The 19,757-nt window shown below is 37.7% G+C and overlaps 1 protein-coding gene across 10 annotated transcripts in view; it reads right to left on the bottom strand.

Annotated features, from left to right (window-relative positions):
• sytl2a (synaptotagmin-like 2a) overlaps nucleotides 1-19,757 on the bottom strand; it is a 43,906-nt gene that overhangs the window by 2,763 nt on the left and 21,386 nt on the right. For 2 of the 10 annotated variants that reach the window (XM_088920521.1, XM_088920520.1), the window contains exons 5-18: nucleotides 17,809-17,878; nucleotides 17,516-17,624; nucleotides 13,431-14,324; nucleotides 9,928-12,675; nucleotides 6,901-7,005; nucleotides 6,004-6,057; nucleotides 5,595-5,642; nucleotides 4,481-4,575; nucleotides 3,490-3,609; nucleotides 2,369-2,538; nucleotides 1,903-2,005; nucleotides 1,083-1,244; nucleotides 608-686; nucleotides 167-266 (exon numbers count right to left, since the gene is read on the bottom strand). In XM_088920521.1, coding sequence (XP_088776647.1) covers nucleotides 167-266; nucleotides 608-686; nucleotides 1,083-1,244; nucleotides 1,903-2,005; nucleotides 2,369-2,538; nucleotides 3,490-3,609; nucleotides 4,481-4,575; nucleotides 5,595-5,642; nucleotides 6,004-6,057; nucleotides 6,901-7,005; nucleotides 9,928-12,675; nucleotides 13,431-14,324; nucleotides 17,516-17,624; nucleotides 17,809-17,878 — 4,857 coding nt within the window. Of the gene's footprint in view, nucleotides 1-166; nucleotides 267-607; nucleotides 687-1,082; nucleotides 1,245-1,902; nucleotides 2,006-2,368; nucleotides 2,539-3,489; nucleotides 3,610-4,480; nucleotides 4,576-5,594; nucleotides 5,643-6,003; nucleotides 6,058-6,900; nucleotides 7,006-9,927; nucleotides 12,676-13,430; nucleotides 14,325-14,957; nucleotides 15,065-17,515; nucleotides 17,625-17,808; nucleotides 17,879-19,757 lie in introns of those variants that run through there. The other 8 variants (XM_088920523.1, XM_088920526.1, XM_088920524.1 and 5 more) reach the window with 8 other exon arrangements.

The following is a 19,757-nucleotide window of genomic DNA, read 5'->3' as shown; positions in this document are numbered from 1 at the left end:
AAGCAGTTGAATTAGGCTTTTACCAGCTAAAGTGGAAGGAGATAGTTATGGATAGCTGATACTGACAGTGTCAGCCTCTAACAGCTGCGCTAGACAGTTAAAAAATGATAATGACTGTGCAAGTCTGTATGTGAACACAGCTGCGGAAACGTTTATTAAGATATACCATTTTACAAATGGGTCGATAGCTGTCCCCCTGATTGCAGGCAGACTCTTGCAGTCCTTCACCCAGATGTGTACCTCTCCGGTATTCGGTGTCTTTTTGCCTGAGCAACAAAACTCAGTATCAAACACAAGAATATTATACAAGATTAAAATTAGAAGAATTCTGACTTTAGTGACACTTTATCAAACAAAACTGTTCACTGAAACAAAACTGAAAGATCCTGCCCCCAACTTTTTACAATTTTCTAGATTTAAATCAGATCTTCAGAAAAGGCGGGATGCTATGGTATTACTTAATGATATTACTTATCCCACATCACAAAACCCGCATGCTCTTCGCCCTAAAACTTTAACTTTGTTCTATCTCCTCATCTATCATCACTGCTAATTTAAACAGACAGGTGCAAACTAAAGGATCTGTAAACTGGATCTAGCTGCTTACTTTGTGAGATCTGAGGAAGAAAGCGCAGGGCTATTCTCATCTCTCCTCTGTAGTCTGTAAGCTGGAGGCCTGAGGGAGTCTGCACAAGGAAACCGGAGTTATTCTAAAAAAAAATGCCTTTAAAACACACCTATTACACTGAGGTGATTGATTCTACTCTTTGTTTTCTAAATTCCTAGGGAAAAAGGTCCATCACATGATAATACATAGAACCTCTTCAATGGTCCATATGACTTCAGCTTTAGGACTACCTGACAGCTAGGTATGAGAAAATTAGGACTTCAAAATAATGGCCTTTTCAAATGAGTGGAAATGAGTTTTTCTTGATCACTCATACTTGAGTTTTTGAATTTTCACGAATTTTCCAAAAACATTTTGTCCTGTAGAGCCAACAATTACCAAACTTATCTAAAATGATCTAAAAATGAAAGATACTGGAGCCGGTGCAATCTGTCCCTGAAGGTCGAGGCCTTACCCTCGGCTTAAGGGGGAAGAAGTTCAGTTGCGTGTTGCTCCAGTCCCACTTGGACAAGTCCAGGTCCACCTCACCCAGGAAGCTGTTACGGCCGAAAGTGTCATTGTGCCAAACTGAGAGGTTCAGGGTCTGAGTCTCGAGAGTCTCCTTGCCGATTTTATACTGAAAATAGAAATAAATTATGTTCAGAAATGCACTATTTTTCATAGACACATTCATTTTGTCTATTTAAAGCAAAATGTAAAGTGAAGCTACTAATTGTCCTTAATTATAGTCCAATTTTACTACCAATGTTGCCACAATCCTAGTTTTGTATCCCTTTACAGTTATGCTTTTCCTCAAATTCAGCAGTAATGAGGTGCTGTACCACTACACTGGAGCTAACATGCTTGACGTGAACTATTTAGTATGGCCTACTGCATGGCCCACAGTTTGTATGCCTGTCTACTGTGTGTTAAAACAGGGATCACCACTGCAGAGAAGAAGCTTCTCCCATGATGACTACTGATCTTCAGCTTCACTAACTACTATCTAGGGCCACCCTAAATGCCCCCAAAGCTTGCCAAACCTCTGCACAAAGTCTGTAGCTTTAGAAAGCACATAATGAAACCAAGGTTTAGAGCTTTTCCTAAACACATTTTTTCAGGTCATATTTTGATGTAAATCTTTTCCTACTGTTGAACATATACATTCACTACATGTGGCTGTGCTCTGAAATGGGTATTGTTCTTCTGATGGTGCAAAGGTCTGTAGAACATGAAACCAGTAACACAGTTCTATTCAATATCATTTCTCAAAAGCCGAGGCTTGATTATCTTACCCTGAGGATCTCATTGTAGGTCGGATTCAAAGTCTTCTTCTTCACTGAAGTCTTCCTTTTACCCATCTTTGCTTTGTCAGGTAAAAGATAACTTTTAACATACCTAGAATAAAAAACAGTTTTCCTCAAAATAACATATTTGGATATTGCAATGGCACAGAAATACAGATTCTACATCGCTTATCAAATCTAGTTCAGGTGCTGATTTCAAAGACTAGCATTTGACTACTGAAGAATGGAAGATATCCCCCCAAAACACAAAATTGTTCAGATCCATTCAAACCATCTCTAGAATGAGAGACCAAAAAGAATGATGCATATTGCAAATTGCTCCTGATGCCTGTGACAGAACAAAACATCCACTGGGAAAAAAAAAAACTTGATTTTAACAGCTTGACATTCTCTGTTCGTAGGAACCATATGGTTTCATTTTGGCCGGTCCAGAGCTACCCAACGTGGTACTCACGGGTCTGAGCGATTCTTTTTGGGGTCAGCGGCTGCCAGGTCTTTGCACTGGACCACGAAGATGTGAAGCTCATTCAGCTGCTCCACGTAGTCGATGGCGAACTGAATGTTCCCTGTGACCTCCACATTGCCGAAATCCCCGCTATAGATACTCATGACACTTCCGCTGACCTTTCCATTTGTGAGAAAGAAAGTTTCAAGTTTATTTTGATTTAGGCTGCCGAAAGCCTGACTGGGGTGCACAACAGAAGTTTCTGGTCATTTTGGCAAAAAGTGAAGTTCCTCACTGCTCTTTAATCCATTGGCTTTAATCCTCATGGTCTCAGAATAGTTTTTCCAAAGGAAGTCTTTTTTTGCAAACTACACCCTTTCATTTGTGTAGAGCTTTTCAGCCCAAAGGATCCCAAAACACTTGGTGTACAGAAGGGGATACATCACTGGTGAAGTGCAGCCCCCACCTAGGAGATACACCCCTAATACACAGCAGACCAGGTGGAGACGTGAGAAATTACTTCTAGAAATTCAGGAAAGCCAGATTTCCATACAGTGTACAGTATGTAAACATACAGTGTATTCCCTGTTTTTATTTCTTCATTTTGTCTGTACACCAATGTAATCACAGCAGTTCAGAAAATTATTGTAATCCTTACACCAACTGAAAGTCTGGATAAGAAGTTGGGTGCAGGAACACATGAGAAAACAGTTATATTTCGCCGACAAAAATAATGGGTTCTTTCTTTTACGTAAGTATGTTTGTAATATAGAGGGACAAAAGAAGTAGACAAGGAAAGCTACAGCAAACAGCTTAAGAGTTGTGTTAAGCGCTATAGACAGGTAGAGTAATTTCATACACACTGCCTGGAGGAATTCAATGCCTGAATGAGAAACATTAGGGAGTTATAAATACAATTGTTAACTGACATGACATAAAGACATGCATACTGTACATACATAAGCTGGAGAAGAGCAAACATCCTATGTCAGAAAGCCACTATTTGCTGCATTTTTGTAATTAAAAAAAACAAGTTTGTATAAATAATAAAACCATGTTAGCTTATTAAAATTCTGTGCTTTAGCTAAGTTACAATGAGTAGAAGCTTGGGGTTGGTTGGGTCAACATACAGAGGACATTGATGCCATGCCAGAAGAGTTGCTAAGATTGGTTAGAGAGCTGCCAATCTTCCTTTGTCTGCCAATGTGGAAACTGTTCTCTGAGGTGGAGTCAGTGTCTCTGCCATCGCTCTATAAGACAGCGCACAAACAACAAGAGCTGGGTGAGACACAGGCCGTCATTTGCTCTAGGGTTAATAAGGCAACAACATCCTGCTTTGTGGGTTAGAATGGTTATGCTTTGCAACTTAGGTTAAAATAAAATGGATCTGATGTGATTGTGTCTTATTACATTACAGCATGTAATATAAAGATTTCTACGTGATCATGTAACGTCATGTACTGCACGTGAAAGAAGCAAAAAAAAAATCAAAGGAATTAAAAAATTATGACAAAGCAAATATTAGAAGTGCTGAGAAAAAAAACCCAACATACCCTTAGCACGTGAAGCACTGTTAGTGAAAAACTGTATTTGAATTTTTATATTACCCTAACATAGTCTTGTGCCTTTACGAATGCAAGCCTGTATCAGAGGAACTTTCTCTTCAGGGGATTTTTCCAGCAACCTGGAACACAGTCTCTGCCCTGACTGAATAGCTCAATTTATCCAAAATTCATTGTCGAACCTCCTTCATCTCACCACTGATTGCATGAACTGAAATTTAAGACTTTAAAAGCCAGTAGGTATGCCATTGACTTTCAGGGGGCCAAGAGTAAGAGTTCTTTGAAAACAACAAAAAATAATCCCATCCGAAGAAGTATTCTGTGAAGCTAGTAATCAGCTTTCACTACGGAGCTCATAACTTAAAATAAGAGACACCAAAAATAAACAAAGTCTGTGTTTAAGAAAACCCTGAACAAAAATATTATCATTTTGTACAACTAAACCACTAGTGTTCTATTCTAAATTATTTTAAAAGAAGAACTAATTTTTAATATTCATTGCCCGCTAGCAAACACGTTATAGACTTTTTAAAATTTTTGTTGCTGACAACTAACCCACCTCTTGCTGCAGGAAAGCAGGTACTGATCTGCTCATTTTCTTTATCTTCTCAGTGTCCGAGAACTTTGAAGTTGGGGTGGATGGCACTGTGGAAACTAAATGATAGCATAGCAGGTGTGTGTGCACACTATTTACACCTTTTTTACTGCAGTCAGAAGCTCTTGTTCCAGTCAATTAAAGACACTCAAAGGGTTACATCATCTAATGGCACAATTAAAAACCACAGTTGTCCTAATATTATATTCATTTCTACTATTTAACAAAAACACATGAAAGTTTTTGAACTTTAATAATGCTATACATGTTCAAACCCTTTCTTGCTAATCTATATATTTCCTAAAAGTGTAGACATTTTTGTCATGGCATTCACTTACAGTTCTCTATCCTGTGTCATCTTAAAATTGAATTAAAAAGGATTCTCTACTGTTTTCAGTCTACAGATAAATGGAACTCCCCAAACAGGAACTTAATTTACATATTAAAAATCAACGCATAGATTTATTTTTTTAACAAATCCATAACATATAATCATACTACAGAAAAAGTAATAACATTATCAATTAATTTTTATGAGCTGCCCAGAACCTTCAGAAAACTGCTATTTGCTGTTTGAAGAGCTTTCCTGACAGAAAATATAATGCAACAAATTTACTGTAGCTTAACATAAAATTAATGCATAAAGAGGATTTAGCGGCCACAGGGGAGTAGATTAAGTTAAAACACTATTCATTATTGTTAGATTTCAGCTAATAACACTTGTATTTTATAGATTTCTAGTGAGCTTTATATATAATACCAGATCTGCACATGAAAACAGGAATAAAAATTAATATGGTTACACAGAACAAGAATCATGCAACAATCACTCTGTATCTGCCTAAAGTTGATACTATGAAAGAACATCACATAAAAATTAAACAGATATTGTTGGGTACCTATGGTTGAGCCTAATAATCAACATTTGTTAAATAGGTCTGGACTATATTAAACATTTGCACAGGTGAAGGGAGAGCCTGGGGGTTCCTATACATGCGGAAAAGGATTAGTTAAGACTGGTTTATTTTGGTTAAATGCATTAGTGGTTGTTTGTCCAGAACAGTACTTTCTTACTTACATCTTGGAACAATTTCTTTTGGACTTTGCTCAAGCTCTGAAAGCTGGTCTGTTTGAATGTGTAAATCTCACATTAGAAAAATACAATGAGCAAAAATATGCACATTCATAATTAAGCATCACTGGAATTCCCTTTGTAAAAAAAGCTATAAAATATGTATAATAAACTGAATTAAAAAAAACATTTGTGGAAAATCTTAAGAATGTATTATCACATAATCTACGTTAAGTAAACGTCACTGAAAGAATGAAGAACATTTCAGATGTATACTTTTTTTTTTTAGTAAAAAGATATTGTCACTGATGTTCACAAAGACAGGATTTGATAGTAGGCAAATATTCTCTGCAATGTACATGCACGGAATGCAGCAGCTAGAAAAAGGTTTAGGAAAAATTGGAAGAATATTTACCATTTTCCACACTTAGAACTAATTCATCTCTGGATGTATTTTTGCTTCTCTCTTCTGCTTGGGGAAAATGGAACTGGTTATTATTCAAACATCTGCATTTCCAAGAGCAATCTCTTTTCACAAACACGAATCAAAGAAAACATATTGATGCCAGTGAGAGGAAGACTAATGCATATAAGCAAATACTGTATTTTACATATAAAAGAAAATTTTCATCACAAAATAGCCTCGTAAATAAAGCAATTTTTCAGCTAAAAGTTTGCTTTTGTTACAAGTAGGCTCATCGGCGCAGGACAGACATGTCTCTGAGCTCCTGTTGTTTTAGACTTCATTTCATCTACCAGCTCCCACAGCTGCTAAGGATAAAGACTGGAAATGGTCATTAAGGAAGACTATATCTAAAGGTTGTGTAGCAGAAATCAGCCATAAATAGTCCCCAGTGTTTAATACTTATCAAATAGTTATAAATTAAACATACTTGCATGTATGCATACAGTATACACAGCATCAGCTGTATACATGTCTCTCTCTCTCACTGGCTTCACAAAAACCATTTGCTTAAAGGTCTTTTAGAATAAATTTATCTGAAATGCATTACACACAGGTGATTCATCCATCACAATATTTCACCAACAGCATACCTCTGCGTGCTCAATGATATTGCAAAAACTGAAAAAAAAACAAAAGTCACAGATGGGCCATAACTGTTTAAGATTTCATTACCCTCACACTCTCCCTTGAGAAATACTTGTAAGAGATTTGGAAGCTGGTTTTCATGAGCAATGTTTATACGGAGTATAACCTGTTACATCAATATAAAGTGTGGACAATTCACTCATCCCAGTGTAACACAGGTTCACTGTAGGCATGAGGTCAAAGAAGAGAGGTTGTGCTCACTTGATGGTAGTGCTGTAATGTCCTCAAGACTTTTTGCAGACGAAACAAGCCTTGTAGAACTTCGTCTCAAGGCCCTCCTAATGGGGTTTTGGTCTTCATCATTACCTGCCACAAATTAGAAGGCATGAACTCTGCAAACATGAAATACCCACACATACTGTACCCTCAAGAGTCTCCAATACCAATCGGTATTAAAGAACAATATAACCAACATTAATGATTAGTTCCTGTTATGTCATTTTGGTAGCCAAGCATTTGGTCATTTGTATGAGAGTAAATGGTGTACAAACGTCTGAAATGATCCCACTTAATGGATAAGGAATCAGACCTGCTACATCAATCAAAAATAACTTGAAGTCAATATTTAAAATTGATACTCTCTAATATCACAGGCTTGGATCAGTGGATGCAGGCAGGCTGTTCATGAACAGTTAATGTTATAAGATATCAGCTAACAGAAAGCCTTATTCCTGGTAGGATTAACATCAACCCAGAGCCTATCCTGGACATGTAGACAGAAGGCCAGTCAACCACTGGACACATACAAATTAATTTAAAGACACAAATTAACCTACACAGCAATTGGAGGTGGGAAAAAACTGAAATAGCCAGACAAGTATCACATTGATGTTGTTCATATGTTGTGACTTATTTCTGGGATCCCAGGAGTTTGTTCAGCATGTTAATCTAGGCTGTCCTGAAGCACTTTTTAAAGTTTTTTAAAAGACATATATTTTACAATATTAATAGCTAATACTGCTATTATTTATTATTTAAAACAAAAAGAAACTTATTATTTTTTGGAACAGAGCTGAATCTACATGTCCATACATTTTGTTTTCAAAAATCATTTAAAATCACTTTTCCAAGACCCTAAGCAAGCCCAAAACCAGAAATACCCTCTTAAAACCAACAAATCAGTGAAGACAACCTCTCGTCATGCTATTAGAGCCCACAAATGTTCCCCCCAACCCACAAAGGAGTTGGTATATTTGTGAAATGATTCTGAATGTTAATACAAGCAGTATAAACAAACTGGAACTTTCAGATTTAAAAAAATAACCAAAATGTATTCAAAATACATTAAATAAAATGGGATTCAGAGAAAAATTGAAAGGATCAGGGATCTTCAGTAGATATATACTGTATATATATTATGTGTGGAATTGTTATAATAACGCAAAACATTTTGCTTCACTTGCATTCTTGAGATGCTATTTGAATATTTCCAACAACTAGGAAGCATGACTGGTAAGAGTGGTCTCTTAGTGTTGTTAACAGCAACACTAAAAAGTATTTAATAATACAATACATTGAATGATATAAGTGACTAAAATAATCACAGAAGGGCTGTAAGAGCTAGTAGATTTAAGGCAGAAAATGTCCTTTTGTAAACTCCGGTGCTTCCAGTGATGTATGTACATGGTACATCCTACAGTACTGTATGTCAACTTGAAGCTAGACTATTAAATCGATTGACAGCAATGTCTCTTTACTGAATTATTTAATTCATGCAAAAACTATACAAGGCTAACACCTATACAGAATGGGAGTGTATTAGTGCCAGTAATTTGCAACCATCTATTTCGATTAATAAGACAGTAATTTTATGTCATTTTACATTATTTAAAGAGATATCTAAAGGTCTTTTACTCTCATTGAGTAAGAGCGTTCAGAGTGCAACCGTGTCCTCTAATACGAGCATGACAAAAGCATGTCTAATATGGTGGCATGTGAGGCATGATTCGTAGTTAAACAATAGGAAGGAATTTCAGACATTTGGACAGAACAAACCCAAATGACCCAGAACAAGAGTGTCGTGCAAGAAGTCTCACGAGCTCAATGATTATTTTCTCAGAATCAGAGCACCTCTTGTGAGCAAAACCCTTTGAGGTTTTAAAGTGGTCTGACACCATCAGTTACGACATAATTAGGATGTGAATTATATTAATATCATTATGTAAACAACTAATATGGATAAAGAAATTCTCTAGACACACAGGCAGCCAGGATCATTACTGTGATGTCCACAATGTTTGTAAGTTTTGTTTTTTAAAACTTAAGTGTACTATTGTGTACAAATAACAACAGTATTTAAAAATCACTACAAGGCTACCATATATTTTATTTTAGTGTTAACTCGGAATTCAACAAAAACAATAAGGAAGTCTTTTTTTCCTCTTGAAAGATTCATTTATTCTAAGACCTCTGTCAACATATTATGATTCCATTAGCATGAATGATGTTAGTTAAAGGAATCCTATAATTCAGCTGTAGTTAAAATTCTTCACGCATTGTTTAAATGAATGCAATTTAAAGAATTTTAATTCAAAACCCTTAAGCAGCAGCACTAAACTGTAGTTTCACTTACTGCACAACAGGGGCAACAATTCCAACTACCCACCCATCCAAGTTCTAAATGCTTTATCCAATACAGGGTAGGAGCAGCAATTATTAAAAATGATCCACTTTTTAAAAGTTTTACTTTTTCAAAAATATCTCAAAGGGTTTCTTAACAGATTTTGCTTTCATTAGATTATTATCTAATGAACATTTTTTTAAATGTAGAAGCAGGGATAACAGCATCAGGGGAAAAAAAGGTTGCTCAAAAACTGGAAAATGAGACAAGAGAAAGAAGTAGAGCTATTTTGCAAATTTTTATAAAGGTCTTTCATTTTATGAAGGTATTAAATTGTGTCTCAGACAGGAAAGTTTACTGAATACCATGGCGATATCTTTTTACAGAATACAACTGAGGACCATAAAGTATCTTGTGCTGAAAGATGAAGGAATCATTTCTGGATATTTACATTCAATATTAGTTACAGTACAAAACGTCAGCTGATGTCAGGACCGGATTTCCAGCCCCTTCCCTCTTCATTCCTTTGTGTTAAACCCTGCTTCCACAGAAATCAAAATTTGTTTTAAATTACTTAACCGAATCACAACTCTCCCGCTTTGAAATTCCAATTAAATCACCTGAAATGAGTGGTAAAATGAGAAAATAAAAAGAAAATTAAAGCTCACAGGCTGAACTTGCCCAGGAGAAAGACCAGGTGTCTGATGCACTGCTCCTGGAAGAACCTTCATAGTCGATGTCTTCAGTATTATCATGAGGAAAAAGCCGGGGCATCTTCCTATTTGGCTTTCTCAGGTTCTCCTCTGTCTCTGTAGGTGTACTTTGTACTTCACAATATAAAGCCATGTCTCCCACCTTTTTCTCTGATATTATACCTTCCTTTGCTGTTAATATTTTTCCTTCACCAAGATATTGTCTTTCACCGAGGATCTCTTTACCAGTTCCTGAGAGGGGCTCAGGGGGAATTTTGATTTGACACATCAGGTTTCCTCCATGAATGTCTAAGACAGGCTGAGTGGCAACCCGGTATTCCTTTTCACTCATGATGCCTCCTTGTGTCCTGGGTGGCTCTGGAGAAGCTCTGACACCCATCACAGCACTGCAGGACTGCACTTCTGTACTCACCGAGCTTGGGGCCAAGCTCTGCAGTGGTGGGGTGTGAAATTTCACCCCCTCTTGAGGAGGAAACGCTTTGCTCTGCTCCAACACTCTACTAAAAAGCCTGTCCTGTTGGGGTTCTACAGCCTCACACTGTGACAGATCTTCTTTCATTTGAACAGATTCCACAGAAGAAGGTGGTTTCGTCAGTAAATGGGGAGAAACTGATCTCTCCCCTTTCTCTATCATTTCTTTCTTAGGTTCTGTGATATCAACGGAAAAAGCTTTCACTAGCCGTTTTTCTGCTCCAAAGGATCTAACAAGAACACCTGCAGGCTCAGTAGGAAGAACTTTGGGATAATAGTTTGGGTTCATAAATGGCTTCTTATCCTCTGTTGGTGATTGTTCTTTCAGACGGAATAGCTCAGCTGTCTCTTGAACGTTTGAACTTGGGCTTGTAGGGCTTTTTAGATTCACTGCCACATTTTCTGGAGAAGCCCTTTGCGTCTTGATCAGGAATGGGCTGGACTGGCTTGCAGATGCCCCTCCCCAGAAGTTACGAAGGTTCTTGAATTGCAAGTTGGTTGAGCTCTGACCCCCGGACTCCTTCTGCATTCTTTCCTTCATTGACAGAACTGTGAAAGTGGGCTTTTGTCTGGACAGCGAGGAAGTGCTTTTTCTGTCAGAGCTGCTGCTGGGTTTAACGTCAGCTACTTTAAGGTCTAACTCAGAGGTGGTGGCAGGGCTGGCTTTAAGAGGCTGCTTTACCTCGCTAATGGAGGCATGAGTCTCAGAAACAACTTTCTGCTCACCCACAATAATCTTTGGCCCACTCTTCTCCTTCTCCCAGAATGACTTCAGATCACTTATCTTGCCACTCCTGCTATCTTCTCGACTGAGACTGCGCCTGATAAGTGGTACTGGGCTGCTCTGACACACATGTGTGCTGTGTTTGGACAAGGAAATCAATTCACACTTGTGTTCTCCTTCCTCTGGACTTCCATCATCAGCAGTATTTTGCCCTGCAGATGAGGTGTACACTTCCCCACTAAAAATGATGGATTTAGGAGTATAATTTATCTCCTCCTCTTTCTGATTATTTTCAGAAGAAGGGAGACTTTCCTCTACAGGGCTGGGAGTAAATGCTGCTTCTTTCTCAGAGTCACTCATCACACTTCTGTATGGTTCATACTGAGAAATGGTAGGGTGAAATTTAACATCATCTGATATTTCTTTCTTATTCTTATCCGCATCAACTGATGCTCTCCAGGTCCTGCCAGATAAGAGCCTTTTCTGAATGTAATCTGTCCTTCCTTCATTACCTTCCAGGTGTACTGCATACTTACCATGAACCTCACTTCCACTGTCAAGAGCCTGAGTGTCTTTCTCAGCCTGCAGTGCAAAATCCTGGCTTTTTTTTTGTGGTAAATCGGCCTCTTTCAACTTACTTTTTTCATCCTTCAAATCATCTGCTTTTGGTTTGCCCAGCAGTATTTTGGGGCCACTGGTCCCCCTTTCCCAGAAGGATTTTAAATTGGCTACTTTTTGTGGTGAATCTTCCGTATGACTCTCCTTCTGTGGGTCTTTATCTTTTGTGTCCATCATGCTCACGTTAACTGGGGAGCCACCATGTGTGTAGTTCTCCCTACTGACACTTGTGGGATGGGGATGCGAGATGACATCCAAGTCGTACACTTTTTTGTCTGGGAACAAGGATCTCCTTTCATACTCAAATCCTTTCTTTGGCTCATTTGCAGCCATCCACCCCTTTGGCTGAAAAGCTTCACCTGAGTTAAGAGAGGAATGGATGGTATAATGCATAGGTGTGAATTTGTCCTCGGATTTCTCAGAGTAAATACCACTTCCAGGAGTCTTCACTTTATAGATGTCTTCTTTACAGCTGATGACCTTTTCTTCTACTCCTAGACCTTTGTCTGACGCCCCCCTCTTGTCACTCTGTGATGATCGTATGTCCTCAGCACGATACCTCATGAAGCCTCTGTCTCTTCCTGGCTCATCTGTGGCAAAGATATGGACACCTGGCTCTTGCTCTACCTCTTCGTCATACTGCTCACAAACCTGCTCGCTTGGAGAAGGGGCTTGTCTGTCAATGCTTTCGGAGCTCCTGCTGAACCACTCTAGGACCTTGCTTATGGAATCGCCCTCCTCCTCTGTGAGCATATAGCTTTGTGTGTCTGGGTTTGAAGAGGCCGCATGACTTTCCACACCAGTGTTATCAGCCTTACCTTTCTCATTACTGGAAGACTGAATGTTGGACACCTGAGGGGCATAGGTCTCAGCATGATATTCATGTTGATCTGTAAAAGAAACATTTTTTTTTCATTTTTGCTCATTCCATATGACCTTCAAAATATCTTTGCCTTTAGAAAACACGTGATCTTACAATGTTATCGTTACTGATATTAACATGATTATAAATGTACTACTACTAAGAATAATAATAATAATAATAGTAATAATAATACTATTTATTTTTATAAAAATAATAATATTTATAATGTAATGTGAAATTCTAAATCATACAAGAACTTCAAATGAAATGCATGTACTGTACAATTTCATAAGTAAAATAGAAAAATCTGTTCTCATAATGACTGAAAGGATTGCATTCCTTGCAGTCCCAATTTACCAATCACCATCAGCAAATGTGACACATATACATGTGTGCACATTGCGTTTACAACAGGTATCGTTGTCAGTAAGGTTGGGTTAGTAAAAGAAATGCAGAAGGTCAATAAAAGCAAATGTTAGATGTTAGATTTTTAGATTAGAAGTGTTTTATGGTGTATTTAATATTATCTAAAACACCTTTTATATGTATTTGTTTTTTTACAATATTTGAATATACATTTTGCTGCAATAAGTTGCTGGCCACCAAATGGTTGTCTTTCCTGGAGCTTTAGCTATGGATTTTGCTTCACTTATTAAGCAGTTCTTACAGGTGATAACACAATGGTCCACTGCTGACTCATTCAATCATCAGAGCAAGCAACTGATCAGTTGATTGGATTGAAATCATTTCACCGACTGAAAAATCTGCAAGCAGTCTTACCAACAGGGATCTGAGGAGGCTCTATGACTCTGCTGTTCCTTTCTGTCAGTTCCCTGTTGCTCTGAACCTCACCTGTGTCCTTCTCTTTCCAGTCTAGATTCACCCTAGTGTGTGACCTGGGAGAAGAAGCCGAATGGCCCGGGGCCTCACTCAGAGGCCCCTCCATATCTTCGGGCAAGGATGTTTTTAGCTTATCGGCGGGGAGCGAAGATAGGGAGGTTTCAGCTTCTGAAGCACGGGGTTGTAAGGTAGGATCTTCTGGTTCCAGAGGCCCCACACCAAAAGCTTCACTAAAGGGTGGTCCATTGCCTCCTCCATTGCCTTGGTTACTTTTCTCTGATTTGCTGCCCGCCTCTACGTCTGACGGTGTCATAAAATCCAGATCCAACAGGTCGTGCTCCCCCAGTTCCCTGCCATCCTCTACCTCTGAAGTTGTTCTGTGGTTTCCCTGTCTAACAGCTGGGGAGAACCGGACCTGTTTTCTATCTAGAGAGTTGAAGGAGAACTCCTCCCTTCTCTCCTTGATGCAGCCCATTCCATCAGCAACGTTCGGTGGGGAGGCACCTTGGAGATTAGGAGTCCCGTTGCCCGCAGGTTCTAGATGGTGGATGATGCTGTTGCTGTTATTCTGCACCATTTCAGAGTCATTGGAACTACAGCTGAGACTGTGTTTCAGGATTCCTCTTGGTGTACTAACGTTGCTGTGCAAGTCTCCCCTGCCATTCTGCTTTGGGAAAGGCCCATCACTGTCTGAGAAGGAGTCCTGCGGTCTGAAAACCTTTGTTCTCTTTTTGGGAACTGGTGCTTGCTTGATGTCTCCTTGGGGTACATTGGGATTCTCGGAACTTAGATTATTAACACTGGGTATAGCATTCTTGGCAGGTGGCAAGATCTCTGCAAAACAAGGGGAACAATGGGGATGGATAAAAGAGAGTAGTAGGTGCACACCACAACAGAAAGCATTAGGTTTTTTACTAACTGCATGTATGAATCCAGTACATTAGCACTTAACCAACCAACACCATGTATCCAGATCCATAAAGTAACACTCAAGTGAGTGTTAGCATGAAAAGCATGTGACATTTAGTAACAGGCAAGTGGGATAAAAGCTTAATTTACTGTTTAATGTCTCTAAAAATCTTGGATATGGAGAACTGAATTTTTTGCCATTGAATTAATTTATCTGGGAAATCAAATGTTTTATGTGAACATTATAAATCTTTAAACTAAGATGAATGATGCAATAGTTCTGTAAAAAAAAAGAAATGCAATGCCATTTTTCTAGTATACAACTCCTTATTTATTCTAGGGCAGTCACCACCGCAGAACTAAGCAAATGAACTCCTTGAAAAACATCCTTCGGATATTTTCAGGTTAGAGAAAAAATACGTAAGTGTATGCACATTGTGGTTTAGTCATGCGTGTCAGCTTACGGCCTTTTACCAAGCAGTACATGTCTTTTTGAGTATAATTCTTGAGCAACAAGAGCAGTAGCATTAGCATAGTAGACTAAACACTAAGACCCACCGAATTAAATTCTGATGCTTGTCCTGACAAAGCTTTGCTCATTGGCTCATTTCAGCAAATTTCAAGGTGCTTAATAAAAAAAGACTCTTCAGCCTAGTTATGCTTTGAAAAAGAAATAAAACATTTAAATTGAACAATAACTGGCTAGAAACAAATCTAATACCTTCAAGCACAAAGGCATTCCTACCTGTTACAGTATGTAACAAAGCAAAGCGTTAATCAATTGGGTTATATAGTGCTGCCAATGCACTACAATACAAGTGTAAAGCTAAAAAACACATGCCTTTATATTTCTTTAAAAGCTTTGTTTATTTTTATATTTCAAACTTTGGCTTAGAGGATTTTGTGTTTTAAAAACTTTGGACTTTCTTTTATTATCAGGGCTGTGATTTAAGTTGAGTAAGATGCATATTAAGTGCTTTGATCAGCCTGTGTATAGTCACAGGTTAAATATTCGTTACAAAAAAAATGTGAGTTAAAGTTTGCATGCCTGTGTGTATGTATTTGAATAGTTCTATTACAATGGTTCACATTCACAGATGTGATATTGTTCTTAGCTTTGTGTGAGTTAGAAACAAAGATGCCCCAAACAGCACTGGAGTATGTGCGCATTCAAAGGATTGTGAAGCACTTGTAACAGCACAGCCACTCATGCATATAACACACAGCGAGGCATGGAGACATGCAGGGGACGGTGCTCAGGCGCAGGCACAAGGAGGTGAAGGTCTAAAAGAAGTCACGTGCAGGGGTTTCAATGGGATCAGCTAACCAGACTTACTTTTGTTTGCAAGGAAAATATTTTGATAGTCTGTCCTTCAAGTCGTCCATTCATTTTAACAATACATTTTTTTTACCTAAATGAGATCTTAAATACCTCATTATTTGACACATATTCAACACATTTAAGAACACATTTCTGCTCCCAAGTAACACCACAGCATCATAATCATTAACATTGACTTGCACTGACATTTCTCCTCTAGCAGTGCACCTACAGTACAAGAATATTTTGAAATACTGTATCCAGTGCTGCTTTGTAATGTGTTTCAGGATTTATTTAATTAAAAGGGGATTCCAGGTAGTATAGCAATATAATTTTCATAAAAGCATTTATGCTTTAAACTACTTACTGCACTTAAATCTACACAACTCTGACCAACTTTCCCCAAGTGTCAGCACACAATTGGCAGTTTTGGTGGATGTTTATCAGCTGTGGTAAGTTTCTCAAGACAAACTGTGACTCCTGTGATGGACTAGGTGATCTGCAGCCTTACAACTTAATTGGTGAGAGATGCATCACTCCTCCGAGAGGTGCAAACTCTCCCACAAGGCAGTGTGAACGGTGAATGGCCCTGGCAGGAAGGTGTTTTGGAGGTGTATGTCTGCCAGGCTTCATACCCTCCATGCAGTACAGGGGTTGTTAATGATGATTCTAAATTGGATTGATATATATAATAAAAAATAATTGGTGAATATTTAGAAAACTCTATTTCCCACTAACAATCTTACACTGCACAGCAAAGCCAACCTATAGATCTTGATACTATAAGAAGTCACACATTTCAACAATTGTGAAGGCAATATCTTTAGGTAAAGTGAGACACCATTGGCTAGTTGTTAATACATATTTAACAACTAATAATTTCAGCACTTTTTATCAGGAGAAAATACATATATATATATTAATATATATACATATTTTAGGCACATTTATTTAAGAACGTGAAGTTATACACCATATAAACATTTTACTTCATTTAAACCAGCTTTTCAACATTTCAATTTGCTTTACAGACCTTTCTCAAGGGAGTGTGTGTACAGCTGTATTTTCACATACATTGTGTATTGTGTATATTTGTATATATTTTAAGTAAGATCATGTGCTCTCTTAAAGATAAGCCCTGGAACCAAGGCCCATGACATACAGTTTTAAAGGATTCTATTAACCTGTTCTCAGCCATACCCTTTCCAGTTGTAAGAAATCATTGAAAAACAAATTTGTTATTGTAAAACAATCTGTACTATTAATCAGATATACAGAGAAAGAAAAGCACATTCTAAAAGTAATAATATACACCAGAAAAATGCACTGATGGTCAAAATGACTGACAATTTATTTTTCTGTTTTTCAAGTCAAACAGATTTAGAAATCTTCTTTAGTGCTTTTTGGAAGCTAGTTTATAGTAAATGGAAGCCTAATTGTGGGCTGATCTGAGCACAAAGAACATATGGAAATCGTTTAAAAACACTGCTACTGCTATTCTCAGCCACCAGGCATCTCTCTTCTCTCAAAAAGGAGCATCTGCTGTTGCTGAAAAGTCATTAAACATCATTTCGCTGTAAAAAACTGAAAGGTACATTTTATGGTAACTTAAGACAACATCTTCAAGGCCATTTAAAAGATGTATTTAAAAATATTAAATGAAATCACTCTTTAAGCTCTAATGCTATGCATCATTACAGTAACATGACCATCCATTTTCATTGTGTTGCATTATGAAATGCCATGCGACACGTTTCTGGTAAACTTACTGAATGATGAAGGTAGCACTACTTACCCCCTTCAGATGTCTTAACGGGTTGCAGAGCTCCATTTGTTAAGTGGATTTCTCTTTCGTCAGCTGTCTCTTCCCCAACAGACATACTGTTGAACGGATTTTGTCTTTGCTAAAATTAGAATAAATAAGATATATTTCATACAACACTGCTTTCTTAAGAACACACATCTGCAACAATATATTTAATGTTACATGAAAAACAATCGGTGCATTGACATGGGAAAATGGTCTGTGTTCTCCCATTGAGCGATTGCACCTGATGTAGAGGGAAAAAGTCAGAAGACTTCACAGACCTTGACGGACGGTGTTGCTGTTTTCTTTAGCTTGTCGCCCTGGGCTTCCAGGGAGGGATGGTCACTTTTCCTGGAACAGCCAAAAGAATGCTTAGCAAAAACGATGTATTTTTAATGATCATAGAGCAAAATCACATGCAGGTGTGTTAACTTATTATTTCCTTCATGTTGTTTTAAGAAACCGGTGTAATAACTTGGAATAGGTATAATGGCTTCCACTGAAAACCCTGCAGATGAGAGAAAAGCATTCGTAAAGGAAATAAGCTTTTTATCCTTCTTGTCAAGGAAGTTAAAACAATATAGGTTTGACCGTATTATCTGATTGAAATGGGAGTTTTACAATAAAATAAAATAAAAAAAAATCTGAATGAATCCTGCTGATAATTACATTATTAGATGCTGGGTCAGTATAAACCCAAAGGTGTAACCTGTCAAGACAAAACAACATGATCTGTGCAAGCTATACAGCTCTCCGTGATGCAGATGCCTTTGTTTGTGCTTTTCTTCCAATATTTAAAACAAAACGCACAGGAACATACTGTACTGTTATGAAGTATGTAATAGATCAAGCAGAATTCATTCCTGCTTTTGTGTGATTTTGTAGTGTATAATAACAAATGGGGGGAAAAAGCATGTGAGTACTGACCCTAGAAGAGGCTTATTTATGAACCTGAGGCACAAGGCTCTGCTTTCTGTCTGACTCATTCCTACATGGTAAACACACCAATTTGTTCTGGCTTGTAAAAAAAAGGTTACCCTTCCCAATTCTTAAACAAGAATGTGCCAGATTTGTGAGATAGGAGTAGGCAGAGGCCTGGTTTGAGTCCGCAAAGAATGTACAGACAGGGTGCTTGGGCTGTTCAGATTAAAAGGGACCTTTGCATTTCCTTGCCACATGCAGCACAAGCTAGAATAAAGGTTCTTAAAATATACAGATCTGTAAGTCAAAATAACATTATTAATTTAGCAGCTTTGGTTCTGTTATATTTCTTTTAACTTTTCCCCTTTGAACAGTACTAGAGAGAGAAAATACTATGAAATCTGAATTTATGCCATTACTACTTAAATACATAGCAAGTTCAATGACTTCAAAGAGTGGAACATAGCACAAAGCGTTTAACAAGTACATGTTGTAAATTACTTAGAAGAGTGAGCTTTATAATGGCAATTCTGACTCAAACATTGTACAAATTAGAGTAAAAGTACTGTCATTAGACAAATATTGTCATACATAAGCATGAGTTAAAAGCACAACTGGCATGTAGACGAACACGAACATATTCTGTTTTAGTGCTGGCAGACTCCAATATTTTGTTGCCTTCCTAAAGTATCTGCTGATTCTATAAGTGAGCCATCAGATTAGTCACAATATAATGGGCCTTTGGGCCTTTGGCTGTGAAATAGTCAAGCACTGAGGCTCACTGATATTTATTTTTCGTAATGTCATAATGTCAACATTGTAAGCCTTTAGGTAATTATGTAAATGGGTGGTTGCTGATTATATGTGTGAAGACAAAACAGCATACCCGTTTTATGGTTACAAAAGGTTTTTACTCATAGAAATATTATTCTCAGATAAAGATACAGCCAGAGTTCTGCTTGTTGTGTTAAATAGCGAAAGCTTGAAGCAAACTGAAGTATGGCATAAACTACTGTTGCAGAAGCTAACCAGCAACTCTGTGATACAAGCAAATAAACCACAAAAAAACATTTTAAATGATACCGTAAAAATGAGTAGAAAAATTAAAGGGAAAAAAACTCTTGTGTTTGATGCATAGTTTCTGCCCTGAATCTGAATTAAATCTATAGGAGTACTATATTACTGTCATTGTGGAGGCATACCTGCCTCTATAATGTGTTTAATGCATGCAAGACATGACTCATGAGTGACTATTGACTTAGTATGAGTCACACGGTTCTATTAACATTTTCACAGGACACCCACACCT

The sequence above is a fragment of the Atractosteus spatula genome, chromosome 7 (assembly GCF_055471065.1).
Source record: "Atractosteus spatula isolate fAtrSpa1 chromosome 7, fAtrSpa1.hap1, whole genome shotgun sequence".
In the NCBI taxonomy this organism is placed as follows: domain Eukaryota; kingdom Metazoa; phylum Chordata; class Actinopteri; order Semionotiformes; family Lepisosteidae; genus Atractosteus; species Atractosteus spatula.
The sequence above is the reverse complement of the archived record's forward strand: the minus strand, read 5'-3'. Positions and strand labels throughout refer to the sequence as shown.